Raw genomic sequence first — 25,097 nt, forward strand, 5'->3', positions numbered from 1 at the left:
TGAACAGCGATTAACTCAGAAGTAAAATTATATCATCGAAGTCGAAGGTGGTTTTACACAGCACAGGAAGGATATTACTAAAACCTTGCCCGGTCTGTCATCTCCTAATTGAAATGTGTTCATTTAATGTGCCCCATCCTTCAGAGCGCATAGCTCATAATTTGGGAGAGTGTTATCACTTAATCTAGTTATTTTTTCCGATTCTTCCTTTGAATCCCAGTAAGACGATGTGTGGCACATTCCCCAGTGATTTGTGTGACACTCAGAAGAATGAGTTTGTCTGTTCATTAACCTGTGAGCTGTCAGGTCCCTTTGGAGAGTGAAAGGAACAAGTCACTTCAAGGTTAATGCTTGTTTGTCAGAGGTGAAGCCTCCAGGGAGATACAGAGGGTGAACAGGCCGGGATGCTCAAGACCTGCCCTGTGAAACCCTGCACTGTGTGCGGATGTCAGATCCGTGTGGCCAGGAGGGAGGCTGCAGAGCAGGCTGGGTCACCTCTGCGGATCACTTCCTCTGGTCAGGAGGCTTCCCAGCAGTCAAGTTGGAGGGGGTAGAGGTGGGGGGGGGGCGGGCGGGTGGCCGGGCTGGTGTAAGTATATAGGGTTAACTTTCTACAAGGATTTAGAAGCAGTTTTGAAATATAAAAAACTGTGAGTGGTTTTTAGTGGTTTCTGTGGATTTTTCTGTTAAGCAAGAAGGCAGTATTGATTTCATGCATTTGTTTCCAATGGGTGAAATCTTTCCTTGAGTTGGAAAACATTGGATTTGGCGAGTGTTGGTGTACCTGTGCACAGGCACATTCCTAACCACAAGGTGAATATAGAAGCCGTGATTCTCCAGCATGAATGTCTCATGGACATATAATTATACTGACATTTAGGGGTTGATCTTGAACGGTACCTGGTTTGATTTTCTAGGTAAATCAAATCTAAGTTCTGCTTAATTCTCCGGAAAGTGGTATCTCCCTAATTTTGCTATAATTCTTCTAGGCTCAGTTGGAGCTAGCCCTAAGGAGCAGGTAGAGGTTCTGAAGTCAAGTTCAAAGTCTGCTTTAGTCCATGCCCTGGTACACTGTATATTTGCACAATGTATCTTATTCTATTGTCTTTGGATTGGTTGTAATGGAAGCTCATTTTCTTCAACAAATTTTCTTTTTATCCTCAGGTATATTCGAATAGTTGGGACTCACAACACAGTGAACAAGATTTTTCACATTGTGGCTTTTGAATGTATGTTTACAAACAAAACCTTCACTCTTGAGAAGGGGCTAATAGGTAAGTATTGCAATTATATTTTTTTATATATGGTTTGATATTTTATCTTCAGTATTTTGCTACCTCATTAACTCATCTTAACCCACCTTTTAATCAGCTTTGACTAAGAACTGGTTAATTTGAATGCTTTATGGCTGAGTGACATAGGGGAAGTCTTACATTTTTTGGAAGTAGTCAAAATAATAATTCTAGTAAACATAAAAGAAAAGACTATAAATGTTACACTAGGAGTTAAGAATTGAAAATGTCCTAGTGATACATTTCAGATTTGCTATGTGGGGAATGCTTATGATAGTCCAGCAAAGCCTTTTACACCAAAGGTTTTTCTGTATTTAATGGTAGGTAAGATCAGAGAAGTCTGTAGAATATTGATCCAACACTCATGCTTTCCAAGGCTATGGAGGTATTTTGGCCTTTAATTGGATATGAACGGTGCTCGCTATGAGACTGTCTCCTTTTCATGGACACATCAGTCCATATTTGCACTGTTCAGCCAAGTTTGCCTCAAGAAAATGCCTGCCTATAATTTAAATAAGACCAGAATTACTGAATTGTCATTGTGAAAGTCAAGTTATCTTGTGGGAAATACTGTCTGACTGATCTTTCAGAAGAGTATTTTAAATTTTGGTTTAGTTGTTATTTGGTTGTTTTCTGTTGTGTTGTGTTTTTGTTTTAGGTAATATTTAGTGTGGCATTGTGTTCAGTCCAGCCCAGGTCTTGACATTCTAGATAGTGTGAGTGGCTTTTCCCACCTAGCCGTGCCCACGGCTTTTTACACACCTCCTGCAAAGATCCTGGTTTGACTGACTAGATCCTCGAATCTGTCTTTACTGCAGCTTCTTTGAAAAGGGACTCTGTATGTCCAGGTGTCCCTGCCTTGGTATACCTAACTTTTGTCTTTCCGAAGATCCCCTCCATGCTGGGACACATAGCATATTGACACATGTCCTAAAAACACGGTGAGATGACTAGAATGGGAAAGATGAATATAACTTGCAGATATTTACTATTTCTTGGGATGGTCATAAGTCTAAATGTCCTTAAGACCTGTCATGTCCTAAATGTAATCCTTTACTTAGGGAAATTTGGAAGAATGTTAGTCAGATGGCAGGAGTAGCCATTATTCTAACATACAGAGAAATCTTAGAGCTCAGCTAAAATAAATTTGTTTTACCTTTGTTATGGATGTAACTTTTACCATTAAATATAAATGTTACTCATTGTTATGACTTCTAAGTAATTTGAAAGTTAACACTGCTGAAGCATTACCTGATATTATCAAGGCTTTTAATTCCATGGGCTGTGTGGAATTTTGACAATAGATGGCTGAGGAGAGGATACATCTTTTCACTGGCTACCCATGCTCTGTTATAGACGATAGGCCCCGCTGCGTATGTGATTGTGTAGTTAAGAGTGTCCTTACTGAGGAGACTCTTAGGAACCCAGCCACCTTCACAGTCACAGCCCGGGTGCCATTCAGCGACTCATGTCAGCCCAGCGCACTGTGTTCTGGAACCTACCGCACAGCAGGCACCATCTACTTCAGTCAGTGTCCCCTTCTTATTGGACACTGTAATTATCCAAGAAATAGGTCTGTTAGGCCTGAGAAGCCATTACAGGGTGAAACTAAGGTCCATTGTAGTGAGGGATGCTGTTGTTGGTCTGCATTTTTTGTCCAAAGTGAGCTGTCAGCATTTACAGAAGCCGTAATGGCCTCGGGCATGTCAGGGGATGAAAGAAGATCGCAGAGCTGCAGGAAATGTGTTTGGTTTCTGGTCAAACACTTTTCTTTAAGCCCTTTTCTGGGATGCTCCCAAGTTTGACTGCAGAGAGCACTGCAGTCACCTGCCTGTCATCGTCCCTCACGTGAATGGGAGCAGGGGGCAGGCTGGCAGGCATGTACGTGCGCTCGTCGGTAGATGGCCTGCAGTGGGATCCCCTCTGGCCCTCCTCCTACCATCTTCGCAGCTCAGAGCTGTCCCCATGCTGGGCAGACAGGGAGGTAACGTGAGCCGTGGAGGCGCACAGGGGGATTTCATTATCCTCTGTCCAACATGGCAGCTCTGCTTAGTTTCCAGGGTATTTGAAATAGCAATGGCCAGCTTTTCATATTGATGATCTCAGATGCATTTTGGCTGCACACAGGCCTCAGCCGGCCACCCTACAGGGCCCTCCAAGAAGGGAGTGGTCCTCTAATTGGGGGCACCATGTACATCAGAATCACCTGGAGTCACCTTTAAATTGTAGCACTTACCTCCTTCCTGTGTCCTGTGAAATATGCACTCCTTCCTTGAGAAGCACGGATAGACACTCCAGGTTTTCATGGGGACAAAAAGTAAAAAAGTAAAATAATGTCATCATGAATAACCAGTAGGGTGTCAACCCTACTTTTACGCTTTAAGATACAGAACTTCTCTCTTTCACAACTCCTGCTCTTTGTTTCAGAGTTCAGGCGACTCTCATTCGAGCAATACTCTCCTTATGGGCCTCAAAATTACTTTAAAAATATTTGCATTGTTTTTTTTTAATGAGATTTTGATGTTATTACTGACAACATATAATGATGCCAGGAAAAAATAAGCTTTGTAAGATTTTAGTCTTGTTTCCCACCAAAGGGTTTCTTTCCCATTTTTGTTGACAGCATGTCATTCCTTATGCATCTTCACTTGTATAGGTTCATGGGGGAGCCTGGGAACCCTATGGGTTCATGTATCCATGGGGACGGGCCTCCCTACGACCACACTGACCAGATCTGGAGGCCTGCTTTTTCCCACAGCGCTTCTCCCACCTCATCTGCTGCTGCCACCACAGCCCCTTCTCATTCGGCGTCAGCTTCTGGATCATGTTGGGTGTATCCTCACCTGGGAGAGCCAGCCTGTGATGACCGTCTCCTCTTTGCTGGGAGGCGTTTATAGGATTCGCTAACCTGTCCTACCAATGAGGCATGGAAGGAGTAATTAGAATAGATATGAGCGCTATCCTATAAACATTCAATCTCCCACAGAATGCATTTGCTTTTGCCTTGGCATTCCACCCTGTGACATACACATGACATTTGCCAAGTCCTTGCAGTTTTTCAGAATAATTGCCAAGCTTCCTTTCATTTAGTCTTGTATTTAAATTCATTTCTTTGAACACACTATTATTCAGGTAGAAGGAATAGTACCCACCACCCAGCTTAAAGAACTATTAACTCACAGACAATCTGTTTTATCTATATGCTACCCACTTCTTCCCTATCAGATTATTTTGACACCAATCCCCAATGGTAATTTTATCATCTTATCCAAAATATTTCAGTATGTACCTTTAAAAGTAAGACTCCCTTTTATAGCCATGATGACAATATCATTATAATACTCCAAAATTGAACTATAATTTTTGTGGATGTTAAATATCCAATCAGGGCCACCTGGGTGGCTCAGTCAGTTAAGCATCTGCCTTCGGCTCAGGTCATGATCTCGGGGTCCTGGGATTGAGCCCTACGTCCGGCTCCCTGCTGAGCGGGGGGAGTCTGCTTCTCCCTCTGCCCTTTGCCCCTGCCCTTGCTGTGCTCTCTCTCGCCATCCTCTGTCTCTCAAATAAATAAATAAATCTTAAAAAAAAAAAATTAAATATCCAGTCAGTGTTCAGATGTCCCTAATTGGATCAAGTCTAGAGAGTTTATGTGTTTTTACAGGTTGTTTAAACCAGAATTCAGATAAGGTCCACACTGTCAATAAGTAGTCATTATGACTCTTAAATCTCTTTAAATCTATAGGTTCCCTTCCACGTGTTTGTCTATCTCTGTCTCTATTTTTTTTCCTCTCTCTGATTATAATTTGTTGAAGAAACTATTTGGTTTTTGTCCTGTAGAGTTTCTAACAGCTAAATTTGGGTGATTAAATCCCCATGGTAATATTTAACATGTTTCTCTGTTGTACTTTCTGTAACTTGGTAGTTAGATAGATTCTGATTCAATCTGATTCAAGTTCTAGGTTTTTTTTGTTGTTCTTTTTTTTGTGAAAATGCTCCATAGGTGGTAGTACATATGTTTATTAAGAAGCACAGAAAATCTTCGGTTATCTCTCTCTTTTGGATATTCCCATTCATTCAGAGTATTTCCTAGATTCATTATTTCATAATTTGGAATTGCAAAATGATTATTTTCGAATTGTATCATTCTTTATTTGGTAGCTAGAAAAAGTCCCTCAACACTCATTTGATAATCCTGAGATGCAGCTTGCCAGGGAAGGATAGTTACCATCTTCAAATAAAGAGGTAGTTACCCAGCATCCTCCATAGGTGACCAGTGAGATTTGTTTGTGGGGAGTGTTTGGAGGGGAAAGAAGAGGAGTATATATCACTTTCAATTTATGGGACTAAACAGATTGGACACGTTTTAATCACTTGCAGTTATTATTATTGACATTCAAATTGTCCCCATCTTTAGCCTCTTCATGCTGGCACTTGAGTCCTTCTGACATGACCTGCATAGTCCTTAACACTTCCCTGATTTCTGGCATGACACGACTTCCCAGGTTCATTTTGTACATTTCCTGCCCTGATCTGCGATCAGCCGTTTCTTCAAAAAGCCCTGGTTTCTTTCAGTGGGAAATCACATTTGGAAACCTCCCAGTGGAAGCATTTGCTACTGGGTTGGTCACTATTTCTGGGCCTTTCTGGTGGACAGAACTAGGAAATACATGCACATTTATTTATCATATATTTAACAGGTAAAATATATCATGAGTGCATGCTGACACTTCTAATTAAAATTCAGTATGCAAGGTTTTGGTTTAGCCCTTGATCTTGCAGCTCCTTTTTCCTATACTAAAAATCTTGGTGACCAGTGATACGGCACAGTAATTCATTTGCTTTGTCCCCAGTACATACAAAATAATCTCAGAATTACAGTAGCAGTGCTACCATATGGTCACTGAAAATAATTTAAGATTTTTGCAATTATTTTGGGGGCCTATAGGGTATATCCACTAGAGATATTAAATTTATATTAAAATTACTGTGTTATAAAGTCATCTAAAATAATTCTCTTTGTGGTCATGCCACTATGTCAGTATCCAGTTGGATTCATTTACTCAATTTTGCTTTCATTGTTTGGTGATTACCTTTAAAGATTTTTTTGTTTTATAACTATGTAAAATACAGACATGATTCCAAAATCAAATCTACAAAAGAGCTTTATTTCGAGAAATCCAGCTTCTATTCCTGTCCCCTCTAGTTCTATTGGTGATCTCTTTTCCCCTTTAGTTTTTTGGGTAAGGCTTCTAATTTTAAATAATGAAAAATAAGTAAATACATATTATGTTATATTATATCATATTATATTATATTATATTATATATAACTTCTATTTTGTACCCTCCTCAATATTCTTGAATAATTGGTAGCATACTATATGCTGTACATACTTTCTTTCTTTACCTTGCCTTTTTGTACTTAACACTTCTCTAGAGCTAGCTATCTAGAAGGATATTATGTATTCCTCTTTCTAGCTGCATCGTACTCATTAGAATAGATGTACTGTAGTTTATTTATTCAACCACTTCTCTCTTGATGAACCATTTGGGTTGCTTTCAGTCTTCTGCTCCAACAAATTGTGCTATTGCCTTGTGCATAAGTCTTTTCCTATTTTTCCTACTATATCTTTGGGATAGATTCCTAGAAAGGGCATTACATGGTCAGAAGGTAAATGCATGTGTAATTTTGCTAGATGTTGCCAAATTCACCTCCATAGGGATTATACCATTTTGAAATTCTCCCTGGCAATATAGGATAATGACTTACCGCATAGCCTTGCCAGTGGAGCATATTGTCAAACTTCTGGATTTTTGCCTGTTTGATAGGTGAGAAATCATATCTCAGTGCAGCTTTAACTGCATTTCTCTTATGAGAGAAATTGAGCATCTTCTCATATGTTTAAGAACCATTTGCATTTTTTTCTTTTTTAAATAGCTCTTCTTATGAGTCTTGTAGATGAATAGAGAAGATGCTTTTAGTAAGACTTGGGGGAGCAGTAAATGCTTTACACTGATATTAGAGTGTAGTATTTAGCATTACATGAGTCTGATTCCCCTTCTTAAGGTCTCCTGGTTCTTCTGGAAAACATAAGCTCTCATGTGCCCCTCTCCATCCTTGTCCTTGACTCTACTGCAGCTTAAGAGATAGTAAGCTGGAGCATGGAGCTCTAGGCTCAAAATTCAAGTTTCCTTAACCCTTTTAAAGACCAAGAAGCTTCCATTAGCACCTTTATGCCTTTAAGGGTTACCTCTCTGTCTGCCAGGACGGATCCACAAAGACTCGTGGCTTTTTTGGTCTAGTTTCTTGTTAGTAATCGATGCAGGGCAACCAAAATGGCAGCACAAGGAGAGCAATTCTACTGCCGACACTCTGGGAACCCTCCCTGCGGCTGCCCCCATGGACTGCACTATCTGACGGAAACACTGGAGCCTGTGTTCATCTGCCACCAGAAGCAGATAGAAAAGAAATGTCTCTTTTCTTCCTCCCATCTTCCAGTCTCTCACAAGTTTCTTCTACTGGCAGAACTTGACCAAAAACCAAGCTGGCAAGCTTGGGAGATGTGGTTTTGGGGAGCTTTAGCCTCCGAGATACAATGCAGAACAAAGGAGGGAACGGAGCTGAAAGCAGACACACAGACTGATGCAGAGACAGAAAGAATGAAAGGGGCTCCAGACAGCAGGGAACTTCCCCTCTGGCTCAGAGTCACTGGGGAAGCACATCGGCCAGACACAGAAATTCGTGTAGTGGAGAACAGCCGACCAAAGGCACATGCAGAGTGGAGAGGGGTAATATTTAGTTGGGCTGTGAAGGAACGAACATATTTCTTGCCTAGTCAGATAAGGCTTCATGAAGAATGGTATTTTGAGCTGGGCCTTGAAGAATTCAGTAAACTATACAGAGCATTACAAAAGTGCCAATTTACATAAGAACAAAAATGGCAGATACTTTGTCCCCTCAGAAGAGCTGGAAGCAGGAAATGGAAATCGGTGGTCTGGAGTTGCTACTGTCATCTAAAAGTATTTTGAAATTGTAGCAGTGTGTTTAGAATTCGGTAAAGTTCCCAGGGAAATAAACGGTTAGAAATCTGTGCTGTGAAGGGCTTTTGGCATCCACTGAACTAAGGATATGACTTCTGTGCTTTGCAACTGTGTTTAAAAAAATAAGTGTCCTCTGGAGCAAAAACAGAGATTTGGGGGTAGGAGGGGCAGTTCACTAGGGGATGAAGGTGTTAGAATGTGGCAGAGAAATAAACTTGCTGGAGTGGCAGAGGGGCCCTAAAGACCTTAATGCAGATGGTTTCCTAAAATGACACTATTGAGTCTGGACTAGTCTAGACCAAGAGGCTATGCTTTTCCCAGCCTATTTCTCTAACCAGATATTAAGGCTGGTTCTAATTGTCAGTGAAGCTTAACTTCTTTATCTACTGTAAATTACTTGGCATTAAGCAGACATTTATTAAGAGGCTGCCAAGTGTATCTTAGGCATTGGGGATTGAAAGATACAGAGGTGTAGTTTCTGCCTTGGAGGATCGTATGAGCTAATGGAGGAGAAAGACACTTAAATAGAAGGTGACAACACAGTAAAACAGGTCATCTGTTGGGAGACTGCAGCAGATGCTATAGGAACACTGGAACGGGGGCACCTAACCTGAGTTCGGGATGGTGTCGGGAAAGACCCCCAGTGGAGGCGATGAATGGGCCAGTCCTTGAGCAAAGGCAGAAGGTGGAGGGTCAGGGGAGAATCATAGAAAGTGGTCAGCGTGTGCGAAGGCTTGTTTATCTCTGACCGACTCCAAAGCCAGTGCCCATTCCAGTGGACTACCTTGCATCTGGTAGGGGGGCTGGAGTAAGAGTGAAATTAGCTGTGGTCTCTCCCTCTTCCTGAGGAGAAGGTTAAGCACTATCTTCTTACAGAATCTTAGAGTTTTGCAAAAATTCAGATAAAGTAAATGTCCCACAGTAACACATACAGACTGTTAGTTTGTTTGCCTCCTATCCTAGGGAGCCTGTTTTCGCCAACAGGAATGGGCTCCAGTTCTTATGTTGGGGGCAGGGGCAGGGGCAGGGGTTGATTAGAGAGCAACTTGCTCATTATCGTTTAGGATTCTCAGTCTACTATGTGGTCCTTTGTGTACATTTACGTTTCATTTTCCTTTATACCTTTTTATCCCCCCTGGTGGTGTTATTTTTGTTCTCGTTGTTTTGTTTGAGAATAAAAACACCCTAAAAAGATTTTATTGCTCTAATTCTATGGAATTTACTTCTACATTTTACAGGATTGACTTTTTTGGATCCTATTTATGTATCCCCTTGTTATAACAGCAATAGAGTGGGGTGTGTATGTGTGTGTGTGGGGGGGGTCCAGGTAAATGGAAATTTGCGCAACTTGTTTTTAAATGGGACATCGTGGCGCATATATCCAACATTATGCAACAATATGACTTTCTCACAAACCATGGTTCTGCCTCAGACCGGCATTATGAATAGCCATGTTGTAAATAGGCAAGATGTTTCTCCAGCACGGACTATGAAGGATGTTCCAGTGGCTAAAGGGATATAAAGTCTAATTTTGTTGGTCTAGTCCCTAACTTCATACCCAAGCCTCCATGCCAAAACCTGGTAGGTAATTTTTTAATTTAGTGTTTTAAATAGAAAATATAAATATATATTCTTATTTCCCCCCTTTTTATTAAAAATCATAGCACATATTCACACATTTTCTTTCAATTAGCATTTCTTAGCAATCTTCCCTTTCCAGTACACATAGAGCTTTCTCATACTTTTTATTTTTACGTTTGTGCAGTATTCCATTGAATAGAGGTGCTGTAATTTATTTAAACAGTTACCTTTGATGGACATTAGATGTTTCCAGTCGTTTACTATCAATAACAATTCTGTAATGACCCATATATACATAGTGAGGTTTAATCAGACGTGATTCCAATAAAGCCTAAAACAAAAACCAGAAAATACCCATCATAATTCCCAGGGCCAGCTATATAATTTGCAGGGCAGAATGCAAAATGAAAACATGGAACTCCATGTTCAAAGAACAGGCAGAATGCCATTAAAGGTATTTTTTTTTTCTTTTCTCTTTCTATACATTACTCAGTGTTCATCACGTTAAGTGTACTCTTAATCCCCTTTAGTTCATTCACCCCTCCATCCTCCTCCCCTCTGGCAACTTCCAGCTTTGTTCTATGTATAAGTCTATTTTTTGTACCCTTTTTTCCTTCATTTGTTTTGTTTCTTAAATTCCACATATGAATGAAATCATATAGTATTTGTCTGTCTTTTTGACTTAACATTATACCCTCTAGGTTCATCCATGTTGTTGCAAATGGCAAGATCTCATTCTTTTTGTGGCTGAGTAGTATTCCATTGTATATATGCCACATCTTCTTTATTCATTCATCTGTCGATAGATACTTGGGTTGTTTCCATATCTTGGCTATTGCAAATAATGTTGCAATGAACATAGGGGTGCATATGTTTTTTCAAATTAGTGTTTTCATTTTCTTTGGGTAAATACCCACCAGTGGAATTACTGGATCCTAGGGTAGTTCTATTTTTAATTTTTTGAGGAACCCCCATACTGTTTTCCACAGTGGCTGCACCAGCTTGCATTCCCACCAACAGCAAAGAGTTCCTTTTTCTCCACATCCTCACCAACACTTGTTGTTTATCTTTTTGATTCTAGCCATTCTGACAGGTGTGAGAAGATATCACACTGTGGTTTTCATTTGCATTGCCCTGATAATTAGTGATATGGAACATCTTTTCTTATGTCCATGGCCATTTGCATGTCTTCCTGAAAGGCACTTAAAAAAAAGTTTTTCCTTTCTTTTGCAGTCTTTCTACTTGGCATGTGTTTTTGTTGTTGTTTTAACAACAGATTTTTTTTTTTTTTGAAAGGAATGGATTTTGAGGAGAAAAAACATGGGGCAGTGGTATGGAATAGAAATAAATACAGCTGTAAGCTGTTCTGCTAATTGTTTCATAACCATAACAAATTCATTCGGAGCCACAATAAAGATTCAAAGATTGAGGTGTTCCCTGAGGCACTGCTGAAGATTTCAGTCTCTGGTATTTAGAATGTAGGCTGTAGTCTTTGTTTTTGGGTGGATCACTGGTGTGTGACACAGGCTCCCAGATCTGAACAGAGGAGTGGCCACTTGGCCCAGCAGAAGTAGCTGAAGCATTTGGTTTCCTGCATCACAGAACGACCCAGGTTCCTCTCCGCCGTGCAGTACCAGGTAGGGTAGTACTTTTTTCTTTTTTTTTTTTTAGATTTTACTTATTTGTCTGAGACAGAGTGAGAGGGAGCACGAGCGGGGTGGGGGAGGGGGAGAATCCCAAGCAGACTCCACACCAAGCCGGGAGCCCGACACAGGGTTCGATCCCAGGCCCCAGAGATCCTGACCTGAGCCAATACCAAGAGTCTGATGCCCAACGACTGCGCCACTCAGTTGCCCTGGGTTGTGCTTCTCATCACACTCCTTCTTCATATGGGCCGCAGTGGCCTTCTCTATGTTAAATTTCTCCAACGCCTGAGTCACAGTCTCCACTGAGTCCTGTTGCATCTCCTCCAACATATTTGGAACCGCGGCCTTTCAGGATCATGGCCTTCCGGTGGCCCAGGGTTACCAAGGAGCAGGGGGAGACAGACCATAGCAGTCTTCTGGGGGAGGGGCTGGTGATGCTCAGACCCAGAGGTCTGTCTAAGCCATGGCACATCTAAGGTGACATGGTGTTTTTATTGGCTGTTTAATGTCATTCTAAGTAAAGAAAAATCAAACTTTTAAATTCTTAGCACGAATTTTATCATTCATCTTTATGTTGTGTAATGGTGGTTTTAAATACAAATATAAGAACACTTATCTTATATGTAGAATCACCAAAATTACACAGTTCACATTTGGTAGCTCATACACGTGTATGGATTTAGTTCTTACCAGAACAGGGGAAATTCTGCCCAAAACTAAAATATTTTTATTTCACTTCTTAATCCACACACATTCTACAAAAACGCTCTACCCTTGGCTTACTCTGTAAACTTCCTTACTAAGGAAGGACTGAGGGGGAAAGGAACTACGGGTTCTTTTTATGTTATTATTATCAGCATAAATTCCGGGCTATAGGATAGAGTTCCTTGGTCATTAGTGCTTCTTGGAACACTGTTGCCTTCTTTCTACACAGGAGGCAAGTTCTGGTTGGAAGGGGAGGTGTGGCTTCTCCAGGCTGTCAGCAGCCTTGGTGACTCAGTCATACTCATGGCACCTTTACCTTGTCCTTGCTTTGAGTCTCATTCAACAACCATCCATTGTGGATCCACTGGAATTCCGCACTCACAGGCCAGCAGGGAATTGTGGACAAACACGTTGCATATCTCCTGCGTTCACAGGCTTGCTCCATTGTCCCATCAGACTTTACTTAAAAACATAAGTTCAGGGGCACCTGGGTGGCTCAGTCAGTTAAGTGTCTGCCTTCGGCCCAGGTCATGGCCCTGGGGTCCTGGGATCCAGTCCCACGTCAGGCTCCCTGCTGAGTGAGGAGTCTGCTTCTCCTCCCTCTGCCCCTTTTCCCCGCTTGTGTTCTCTCTCTTGCTCACTCTCTCTCTCAAATAAATAAATAAAATATTTTTTTTAAGTTTAAAAAAATGAGTTCAGAGATAAGATTATTAAGAATTTTAAGACCAAGACAGTGGAACAGTTAAACTAAGTGCAGGTCCCTTCTGAGTGTAGGACCTGTCTGAAAGCACAGGTTGCATTCCCATGAAGGTGGCCCTGATTACCACTGCTATTTTGCATTGCTGTGGACGCTCTGGTGAGGGGCAGAGGGTAAGAAGAAGAAAATAGGTGTGATAAATACTGAGGAAAAGGAACCAAATATCATTATTTGCAGATGTGATATGATAAGATACCCAAGGAAGTGAAATGAAAAATTACTAGAACTGATAAGAACTGTGAGGAATGTAGCTGGATACAGTAATATATACAAATCAGATGTTCTCAAAAAAAAACCCAATAACCCAAATATAAGAACACTTATCTTATATGTAGAATCACCAGTTAGAAAGTATAATGGAGGGAAAATTCCATTCATAATTTCAATAAAAACTGCCAACACCTAGTAACAATCTATGAGCCATACTTCTCCCTTAAATTAGTCCATCCCTAGCCATATGACCAAGGATCACCCATCTCTGAACCCTTCTTGTGCCATTAGAGATGGGATAAGGGTCAGGAATGAAGGTGGGAGGCAGAAGGATGATGTGCGCTCATAAAGTGTGGATTATAAGGTGAGCGTGCCAGGGAGATCTGCCAGAATTTTTAAACTTTTTTTTTTCCCATCACAAACAACAAATACCTACTAAGGAATAAAGTTAATAAATCTACAGGTTCTAATTGAAGAAACTATAAATCTTTAAGAAACACTAGAAAGAGAGTTCTGGATGGAAAACTTTAATAGTAAAGATATTGGTTCTTTCCATCTTAATCTATCAGTTTAATGCAGGACTACTCAGAATCCCAATTGTGCTTCAAAAAAAAGACAACTTTGAGTTTAAAAAAAATTCCAAGAGAATAAATAGATGGAAATCCCTCCCCGCCCCCCGCCAAAGATGAAAAAAAAAAATGAAATGAGAGGTCTAGTATTACCAGGTATTAAAATCTGTACTACATACTGAAGTAGTATGGCATTAAATGTAAGAATAAACTGGTAGATAAATTAAGCAAACTCTGAATTAGATCTTAGCGTATATAAGACTAATGCAGGATAAAAATGCCATTTCCCGTCGGTTGAGAAAGAAGGTAATATAGCAAATGCTGCAACAGTTGGCAATTGAAAACACTGACCTGAGATTTTTTCCACATACAATATACCAAAATAGTTTCCTAGTAAGAGTCAGATTTTACAAATTATTACTCCAAAAGAACCGTAGAGAACTGTTAATAAGTATTCATCTGAGCTCAAGGTGAGGAGCTACTTCCTCAGGGTAAAAGCAAAGGCAGAAACCATAAATAGAGTTCAAAGGTGTTTGACAAACTGGGAAAAAATAATTGCAACATTCATGACGATGAGTAATTGTCTTTAATATTGTAGGAAGTGCTTTCATTACATAAGAAAAAATATGAATTCCCAACAGGTAATGTGCACGAACAGCAATTTATTAAAAAGGCAAGAAAAAAACATAGTTGTCAATAAACTTGAAAGAGCATACCCTTACTGATAAGCAAAGAGGTGCAAATTAAAACAAGACACCATTTTTTGGCCTCTTTTATTGGCAACTATTTTTAATTTAAAATTTTTCATTTACATGATGATACAACAATCATTTCTCAGCAAAAACACAAAAATCTATATGGTGAGATAAAATATGTCCGTTTTAACGTGCATTAGCCTAGTTATTGCTAAACTTGAGTATCTCTTTATGTTTATTGGCCATTTCTACTTTTTTTATGAGTTATATCTTCGTATTCTTTTTCAGCTTTTTTGATTGCTTGTGGTTTTTATTATTGATTTGTAGATTATGGATATTCATCCTTTGTCTTTTATACATGTTGCAAATATCTTCTCCCACCCTGTGACTTTTTAACTTTATGATGTTCTTATTGTGAGAAGTTTTTTATTTTTATTTATTTTTTTTTAAGATTTTGTTTATTTATTTGACAGCAAGAGAGGGAACACAAGCAGGGGGAGGGGCAGAGAGAGAAGCAGGCTTCCTGCAGAGCACGGAGCCCAATGCGGGGCTCTATCCCAGTACCCTGGGACCATGACCTGAGCCGAAGGCAGACGCTTAACCGACTGAGCCTCCCAGGCGCCCCTGATTTTGATTTAGTCATACCTCTCAGTCATTTCTTTTCTTGCTTCTGGATTTTGTGACTTGCTTCATAACCCCCTCCTCAGCCCAAAGTACAAAAACACGCCTCCATGGTTGTCAGTGTCTGCGTGCCGTTTTCTTACTGTTGTGTGCGTGTTTTCACTATTTAGCTCTTTAATCCATTTATTTATTTTTATTTATTTATTTTTTAAATTTTGGTCTGAGGGACCACATATTTTATTTCTAAAATATGTGACCAATTGTTCTGAAATCTTTTATTGATTATTTCATGCTTTCCCTCATTGACTTTAAAGTAGCAGGTATCACGGATCTCCCTGTCTGGTCCAGATTCTGTGACACATCATTTAAATAACTGCAGCTTTATAATCTATTTTGCTGCCTAGTATTGCAAATCCGAATTCACAGCCATTCTTTTTCTAAATTTTCTAGGCTATTCTTTCAGATTTTCTTTGCCAATGAACTTGAAAATCAGCTTGTCAAGGTTCATTTTAAATTCCTGTTGGCAAAGATGTTTTAAGTGAAAACACTTAGTATGGGTGAGGCCGTCACAAAATGGGCAGTTTCACATACTGCTGAGAAATGTATAAGTTTTCTAGGAGGCAGTTTGGCAATAAATGAAGCGTCTTAAAAATACCCTTTGATCTACTACTTCTACCTTTAGTAATTTATCCTAAGGAAATATCAGGTACAGCATTTCTTTTACATGAATGTACAATGCAGTGTTATTCATGATAACCAAAAAAGGGGAAGGACTATGAATGTCCAACAATAGGGGCATAGTGAAATAAATTCTGGCACATTCACACATCAAAATTTCTATGTAACCATTTATAACATAGAGAAGTGCTCATAATGTAATGTAAAATAGAAGTAGGATACCATCTTTATAACCAGATTGATGCCAATATTTTAAAATTAAAGATAATATCTGTATTTTTGTATGTGCATGTATTAATTTGCTAGGGCTGCCATTAAAAACAAAACACAGAGAAGCTTAGAGAAGCTTAAATAACAGAAATTTATTTTCTCAGAGTTGTAGAGGTTGGAAATCCAAGATCAAGGTGTTGGCAGGTTAGGTTTCCCCTGAGGCCTCTCTTTGGCCTGCAGGTACTTGTCTTCTCATTGTGTCCTCAAATAGCTTTTTCAACCTGCACTCGCATCCCCAGTGTCTCCTCCCCTTCCTATAAGGACATTGGTCCTATTGGCTTAGGGCCCCATCCTTATGACCTCATTTAAACTTAATTATCTCTTTAAAGTCCTTATCTCCAAATTTAGTCATATCCTAAGTTATTGGGGGTTACCTCTTCAACATATGAACTTGGGGGGGAGACACACAATTTAGTCTATAACAGTTCATTAAAAGATAGTAAGGAAGAACATCAAAATGTTGGCAGAGGGGTGCCTGGGTGGCTCAGTCGGTTAAGCGTCTGCCTTCGGCTCAGGTCATGGTCCCAGGGTCCTGGGATCGAGCCCCGCATTGGGCTCCCTGCTCGGCGGGATGCCTGCTTCTCCCTCTCCCACTGCCCCTGCTTGTGTTCCCTCTCTCTCTATGTCTCTCTCTCTGTCAAATAAATAAAATCTTTAAAAAAAAATGTTAACAGTTTTTCTGAATGCTGAGGTTATAGGTAATTTTAATTTTTTTTAATTTTCTGCATTTACATATTTTGTTCAGCGAATATGTGTTACTCGTATAATCAGAAAAAGAATTAATGTTTCTTTTTCCAAGAAAGCTATTTCCACATTGCCTATCCTGAGTGAAAGACAAGACAGAGTGGGCAGGGCCAGCACGAGTGCCCTCTGGGCACTGCAGCACCCCACATGCTCCCAAATAGAGCCCATGAAATTAAGGTAAATCCGTGTTTCTGGGTTAAGTGGGGGAATTTCTTGATGAAGTATAGTGATTGACCTGATGATTCTGTTGAGTAATTCAAGAGTCCTTGAGAATCTAGATGAAAGATACCAAATAAAAAAAGAGTATGTACTATATGATTCCACTTATAAACAATTCTAGATCATGCAAAGTCACATATAGTAACAGAAAGCGATTCACAGTTCTCTGGGGCTGGGGGAGGAATTACAGAGGGGCATGAGGAAACTTTAGAGGATGATGGAAAGGTTTGTTATCCCGATTATGCTAATAGTTTCATGGATGTGTACATATGTTCAGCTCATCAAATTGTACATTCCAAATATGTGAAATTTATTGTGTGTCAATTATATCTCAAAGAAGATGTTTGAAAATGAGAAGAGGGAACTGGGAGGAAAGATTCCAATAGCCTTTGGGGCCTTTCAGTATTCCTTATTTATTAAAATAGCAACACGAGGACTGTGCTTTTGTGAATCAAATGAAATCGTTGGGATTGGAGGCTGGAAGAGCAGGCTGCTGTGTAAGATGTTTTGGGAGGAGGCCTCTAAACCTGACGGCCTTTTCCTGCCTCATAATCCAGTGTAACAGGGCTTGGGCGTGTCACTGATTTGAGTAAAATTAAGAGATTGTATGATAGCGGGTGCCTGGTAGGTGAGCCAGTCCAGGATGCAGCGATCTTTTTGAATTTATTGGCTCGTTAATACTGTGAAGATGGGTATGTTTCTTTTATAGCTGCATTCGATACTTATCTTTTTAAAGACAGGAACTGGTACTGTGCTACAGGAGAGAAATGTACTTGAAATCACAACATTACCTGTGGTAAAATTATCATAAAAACCACCTCGTACTGAAGCAGGGGATTACTTCAATTCTGCCCTTGTAATGACAGGAAATGGTCGTTGGTGAAGTTGTTTTCCATGAAGCTGTGATGAAATCAACTAAAATGGCAATAAAGTGGAGTGTAGAACTGAGGGACTCAAGTGAGATGTAACAAGTGCAGAAGGTGTTAGATGTTCCAATTAGAGCCTTCAGGAAATGATTCTGTAAAATATTAAATATGAATTGATGGAGTTCTGAGTTTGGAACCGTCGGCACCGCAGGCAGCTCCCGTGGCTGTGGGAGGTGGACCCTGCGCCCGGCCCTGACCCCGCACCACCATTCTACTAACAGCCGGAGAAGCGGGATGACAGAGAAACGGTCTTTGGCGGCAAACGACAGTTTAGGAAAGGGCTTAGAGCCTCATTTCCTTCCTTCTTGCCCAGCGCCAAGGAACCAGTTGACCCGGGAGCATTATCATACTTGTTTCCAGTGATCCTTTGATGAATGTTCCGTACTTACTGGTTATAAAAAATTGGAAGCACACCCCAGTAAAACCTCAGTGAGCTGTGGAAGCACACTAAAATATATATCATCAGACGTATTTTTATATGAGAGAAAGAACTTCTATCGATCCTGGGCTCCAAATGTCACATGCATTCCCTTCTTGCCGCCGCTGCTGCCCTCGTGCAAGCCACCAGTGTCTCTCCTGCACCGCTGGTGTGCCTGTCCTCTCAGCAGGGTCCCGCACCCCCTCCAGTCCTTCCCATTGTTCTCCACACTCCTATGGAACGCTGCTTTGCTCAGAACCACTCAGAGCCTTTCCATTGCTCTTAAGAGAAAATTCGCAGTCTTCACTATGGCCTGCACACCACCCCCATAGTCTGCTGCCTGTGTACTCGCTTCATCGGGTGCCAGTTTCCATCTCACCTTCTGCTGTTCAGGCCACAAACCTTCTTTCCATTCCCAGAAGGCCCAGTGCATCCTCTGACTGCAGGGCCTTTGCACTTGCCGTTCTCTGGAATGTCCCTTACCCTCACCTCATTATACCCCACCCCCTTGTATCTAGGTAACCTCCTATTGATCCTTGAAATTTCAGCTTTAGTGTCACTTCCAAAGAAAAATTTTGCCTAACTCCCCTACCCCTAGTTTAGGTAAAGTTCTCTGTACGATGCTAATAGATCTGGATTTTTTTTCCCTTCAAAAGTTCATAGTCTCATTTGTAACTATACATTTTATTCACATGGTTTGATAATAGAAGGGACTGTGTCTGTTTTGTTCACTGCTATATTCCCAGCCCGTGGAATCCCAATACTCAGTAACTGTTTACTGAATGGATGGATGGACAGAATGACGTGTTGCATTCTGAGGACCGGAAGACTAGCCTAGATTCCGGTTCCCACTCTGCTGCCAATTGCTATGTAATAAATAAGACACTATCTCTCTGAGGCTCAGAGTTCTCAGCTATAAAATGAAAGAACTAACCTAATGATCTGTTTGTTTTTTGCTTTGTTTTGTTTTTGAATAAGCATCCTTTGGGTGTAGATAATTGTGTTCATCATATACCTCAGATCATTAATACATCATCCTTAGTGATCCAAGCAAGGCCTTCTATTTTATGTATGTTTCCTCTTTGCTTTGAACCCTGCTTCTGCTCTCCTCTATGACATCATCCCTAGTGTGTCTGGTTATATCCTTAATATGCACATATATTTGTAAAATCTATAATGTTGGCAGGTTTTGTATATGTGTTTTAATTTTCAAAAATGTCTTTATGCTATAAATCTTACTCTTTTTCATACTTTTCTCAAGCAATATTATGTTTTTGAGACCTATACATCATTGCTTCTCAGTGTGACTTAGTATTCCATCATCATAGTTATAAACATATTAACAAATTTATATAGTTCTTACTATTTGCCAGATGCTATTCCAAGCTCTTACATAAAATCATCTAATCCTCAGCACAGTCTTGTAAGGCAGGTGCTGTTACTGTCTCACCTGTTTCATTCATTCATTCCCCCTTGTGATGGACATGTAGGCTGCCTCCAGATTCCTGCTCTCAAAAACAACACTGACGTGATGAATGTCCTTTTATCTATCCCCTTTGCACCTGCATGAGGATTTCTCTGGGACCTGTACTCAAGAGTATGATCCCAGAGCACTAAAGCACAGTCTTTAATTTGCTCCATCCTGCAGATTGCCTTCCTCCTTGGCTGCTGCCAGTTCACATTCCCACCAGCAGGAGTGCACGAGAGCGCTTTTTCTCCCCACCTTATTCTGGGGCAAGGTCGCTCTTCTACTCTTTGCCCTTCTGATTGTCATGAGGTAATCTCCCATTGTTGTTCAACTTGCATTTCTCTCATCGCTAGTGAGTTTCTTGCCACTGCCACTGCTACCACCCTGGTGCAAGCCACCACCATCTTCCTGACTGTTGCATAATCTGTCTGTGCTTGTCTCTGCCAGCGTCCTCTCTTGTTCTTCTCTTTGCTCTCACACTTCAGCCAAAGTAACCCTATTGGAACACCCCTTTGCTCAAAATCACTCAGAATTTTTTCTTTAATCCACTGAAATGATAGATGCTCTGATGATGATCCATACTTGGCATTCCTAAGATAACTGCTGCTTGGACATGATGTATTTTCTAATTATTGGACTTGGTATTGGCTAATATTTATTTTAAAATGTTTACACCTATTCTCTTTTTTTTTGTTTGTTTGTTTGTTTGTTTCTTTGTTTAAGTAATCTTGACACCCACCATGGGACTCAAACTCACAACCCTGAGATCAAGAGTCGCATGCTCTTCCAACTGAGCCAGCCAGGCACCCCTACACCTATTTTCTTAAATAAAATGGGCCTGTAAATTTCTTTTCTTGATCCGTCTCTAAGTCATTTTACAACCAAAGTTATATTAAAATGACTTGAGCAGCTTTACCTCTTTTTCTGTTTTCTGGATCAATATGTAATAAGATATAAAGTATTTATTCCTTGAACTGAGTGGTTCTCAAGGTTCTTTTCTAACTATAACTTTGACGATTTGATGAGCTGTGGTAGCTATGGGTTTCTTACCAGTGTTTCCCTGGTTGTGTGGATTAGCCAAACAAATTCACAGGTATTCACAACCTCAGTGATACCAGAGAAGTTTAACCTACTAGGGGTACAAAATGGTGTGTTTTCCATCGTGTGCATGGATGACTGTAAACAGGAGTTCCAGGGTCAGCTAATAACTATTTTCATCCATTCATCCATTTTACTAAATCTTAGCCACAAAAATTTTGTTGTATAAATTATACCTAGTAGATTATAAAGGAGACTTATTGGCCTCACTTCCACCCTAATCCCAGCTGAGTTACTGGACTCTCTTTTCCTTCACCATAGAAATACACTGCTTTATTTTATTCCTTCTTCCTCCCTTCTCTCCTCTTATCCTTCCCATCTGTCTGATTCTTACAGCTCTAGAGAAAAAAAATGGGTTCTTTCAGCCTAAAGACAAAAGAGATTAGCAGAAGGGGTGGTTTGGGCAAGATTGTAATTTGGGTAGCAGAGGGAGGGGATTCAGTCTCTGCAAATTTAGCAGGAGATACAGAAGAAATTCTCATGCTGGTGCATATTCCGTGATGGAGAGCTTCTGGGGCAGACACAGAGTGTTGGTGTCCATGCCCAGTGGCTTTAGAGAACATGGGCAGTTGCACACTCACTCTTGTGAGCTCAAGCCACTTCGATAACTGCATCATGACTCTCTGAATCTCACTCTCAGCCGGAATGAAATCAGAACACGTGACTTTACGATTCTGACATCTCCCATTCTTCCTAGTGCATATCACTTTAAACCATAATAGTAATTCTCATATCATGTTATTTTTATTTCTCATTTGGCTGAGGACACAGGGCACGCAGAGAACATTATTTGTCAGACAGCAGCTACCTGGCACACGCAGTCCATATAATGGCTGTTAAGCTGAGATCCAGAGACTGACAAACAAGCTATAAAATCTAAAAGGCAGGATTTCTTGTGGTAGATTGGTTATAATAATTTTATGCCTCAGTATTTTACATTTGTGACATTTTGTATAATAAACAATTAACTGCCTGCTTTTGACATTTGAAAGTTAATGTGAAGAGAGTTATAAAACAGACACTGTAAACATCACCTCCCAAAGTGAAGTGGTAAATGGCTATTGGCCTCCGGAAGGGTAAGACCTAATTATTCCTCACAGTGCACTCTGTACCTTTTTACTACCAGTTTGGTTTTCATTGTCTTTGATAAACAAGATAATTGATATAAATGAATGTGATCCTGTAAAATGGTTCCCCAATTGCAGAGTTTCCTGCTAGAGGTATAATTTTCCTTATGGCACATTACTGTTAATCTTTAAATGGATAGGTTGGTTAATCTGCCTTCCATGAGAAGACATTAGGTGACTTGCTCCTTAATCAGAGCTGAGAAAAAAACATTGGGTGTAGCTAAGGGCACAGGAAGAAATGACTAATGGCCACATTAATGAGCAAGAGCGTGTGGATTTTTGAGCGGGAGGTTCAGAGTTGGGGATGCAAGAAAACCATGTTGGAGATAAAAAGAAGCCGCAGCCTTCCTCAGAAAGAGGACACAGGCAGTGTGTGTTGAAAAGGAGAGGTCTTACCCCGCTCAGCTTTCCCATCTCCTTCCCAGCCCTGGCTCTTCCCACTTCAAATGCTGATTCCACTGCACCAAATGATGGACTCAGGATCTTAAACAGGCAAGCCCGTGCTTTCTTCCTCCTATCTGGTGCTCAGGACTAGGGCTTTGCAAAAGTACCATTTTGTCCCCATAAATTAATGCTCAGCAGACTTGATCTTCTGTTGGGCGGCTCTCTTTAGGAAATGTCAAGAGCCAAGCAAGCAGAAGAAGCATGTTAGTTTGCACCCAGTTGGGAAGTCTGTGTTAAGATCAGGGGCAGTTTGCTTTGAAGAACCCATTTCTCTTCATGCATGAAGTCCAGCCAGGAAGAAAGAATGAAGAAGAAAGTGGACAAACACTTAGGAGAGAGTATAAGATGGTGGATCCATGACTTCCCTTAGGGGAATGTTACCCCTCAGAGTCATGGCAGTTTAAAAAAAGCAATAATTAATAATCAGTTACTTGTCTAGGGCAGTCTAATATTTAGTTTTAAAAACTAATTTAAACTCATGGCAGGGAAAGCCATGGTGAAATGAGATTTCTCCCAGGACAGTTCTCTTTGGCAGTGTTATCACACAGCCTTTCAAAGATCCAGCGTGCTCAGGGTAGCTCGCTGTCCGGTTTAATGTCATCTCTTCACCGAATGTGTGGGCTGCCTCCCTCCCCCGCTCCCACTCTTGAAAGGTTAGCCTTTCTTCAGAATAGTACAGGTTTTCCAGCAACATCTGTCAACCTGGCAGCGAGCACACCCTAAGGAAATTATGAACATTTGAAGGCCATCTAAATACTATAGGGAAGCCTTCCTCCCCTCTCGCCTCGTTCCCCTCCTGCCTTCCCCCAAGAAAAGTGGGGCAGCCACACAGCTTTCACGACCATCCGCCTCACTGACAAATTATAAGCCCATTTGTGTCTGTGATATCTTTAATGGGTTTTGATTTGCTCACTCCATTGTGACAGCTCATGAAACCTCAAAGCAGTGACTCTCCTAGAAGGCAGGCTGCAGGCAGACCCCTTCGTTTAATGACAAGAGACCCCCAGCCACTGTACCGTTAGCACATAGAGGTTTCTTTGGTCTAATGACTCAGATGATCTTGATCTGATTCAGTAGGTCAGAAACTGCTGTCCCCAGCAAATATCGACCGGAAGGACCTGCTTTCGTGGTTATTCTGAGACTGCCAGCTGGCGCTAATAGTTTTTGCAGGTCCGTAGAATTGTTATTGGTCCTTCCTTCCCTTGCCCCCTGTTCTTTTACAATTATAGAGTGGCTCGTGGGAATAAAAGTCTCCCCTCTTGTGTGATACCCAGATTTCTGAAACGCTGGTCCCATCGACCCATTCCACATGGGCAAAAACCTGGCGCTTTCATGGTTAAGGAAGTGCCAATCCTGGGCCTTGTGCGTCTCTGAAAATCTCAAGGCGCTTTTGTAAGCATCTAATTTATTCAGTCAGTCTCCATAAGGTAGAGAGAAGGGATTACTCTCTAAGTGAAGAAACCTCGTCCCAGGGCAGTTGAATGCCCTCCGCAAGATCGCCTAAGAAGCCATTTACTGAGCTGAGGGTAGTTCTTCGGGTGCCTGCATCGCGGTGCACAGCCTGGCCCATGGCTGCCAGAGCTGAAGACGGGCAGGGGAGGGCAGCCATTTCCTCTCTCAGGCTTCAGGTGTGTAGATATGGTATGAAGAGAACTAGAACTCAGACATCAGATGCTGCTTAATTGGCAGGTTTGACAATATTCCTAATAAAGTTTATTTAAAAATACTTGCACCTGTTTTTCATTTCCCAAAGCACTAAATGTAAACCATTAAAAGAATAATCGAAAATACTAGCAAAAGGCTCTTTTTAAATTACTTTTTATTGTATTTTAGACAAGAATTTTTTTCATCATACACTGTAAGTCTACTGGAAAATATAGCACGATTCTGTTTCCTCAATCTAGATTAGCTTTGGCCTCCAGAAGGTAGTATACATTGTATGTTTTGCTGAGGCTTTTTTGTCTGGTAACTACTTTACTTAGAAGTATGAATAGAGTTGTCCCAGGTCACCTGGAAGACTGATTGTCAGTCTTTGAAGCCAGGCAGCTGGATTCTCTCAGGGACCCCCACTTCAGCCTTGGAGGCATCACCTCCACTCCCCACCCACCCCCACCCCCCAGGGGGACTGCTCAGCCTCCCCATAGCCCTGGGCTGGTCCCTCAGGCTAAAACTGGGACAGTGCCCTGGAGGCAAGGTTTTCCCCTCAGGCGTCCTGTGTGGTTTGATTACAGAGTCTCCGTTCTGAGAGCCCAATATTCAGAAGTTGAGACTTGCCTTTACCCATCTGTTTCTTCTTAACTCCAGTCTTGCTCCCTTGAGATTCTCAGAGATTCTTCTCACACAACTCATTCCAGGATGGTTTATGGGAGCTAACACATGTGAGAAGTTGGCGTTCTCTACAGTCTTTTTCTCTCTGCCTCCAAAAGGTGTGGCAGGAAAATTCTGCCAAAGCAGAATTGCATACTTGTCACAGATCTGATCAGGACGTTTTCTGTACAATGTACAGGGCTCCACATAAGGTTCGGGACACCTCACTACCGAAGCTACTTTTAGTAAAAACTCAAATTTTGTAGTTATTGATGCATTTTA

The 25,097-nt window shown here is 40.9% G+C and overlaps 1 protein-coding gene across 7 annotated transcripts in view; it reads left to right on the forward strand.

Annotated features, from left to right (window-relative positions):
• Positions 1-25,097, forward strand: part of BTBD9 (BTB domain containing 9) — a 437,181-nt gene that overhangs the window by 283,433 nt on the left and 128,651 nt on the right. For all 7 annotated transcript variants that reach the window (XM_027601879.2, XM_035728511.1, XM_027601883.2 and 4 more), the window contains one exon: positions 1,165-1,274. In XM_027601879.2, coding sequence (XP_027457680.1) covers positions 1,165-1,274 — 110 coding nt within the window. The remainder of the gene's footprint in view (positions 1-1,164; positions 1,275-25,097) is intronic.

Source organism: Zalophus californianus, chromosome 7, assembly GCF_009762305.2.
Source record: "Zalophus californianus isolate mZalCal1 chromosome 7, mZalCal1.pri.v2, whole genome shotgun sequence".
Classification (NCBI taxonomy): domain Eukaryota; kingdom Metazoa; phylum Chordata; class Mammalia; order Carnivora; family Otariidae; genus Zalophus; species Zalophus californianus.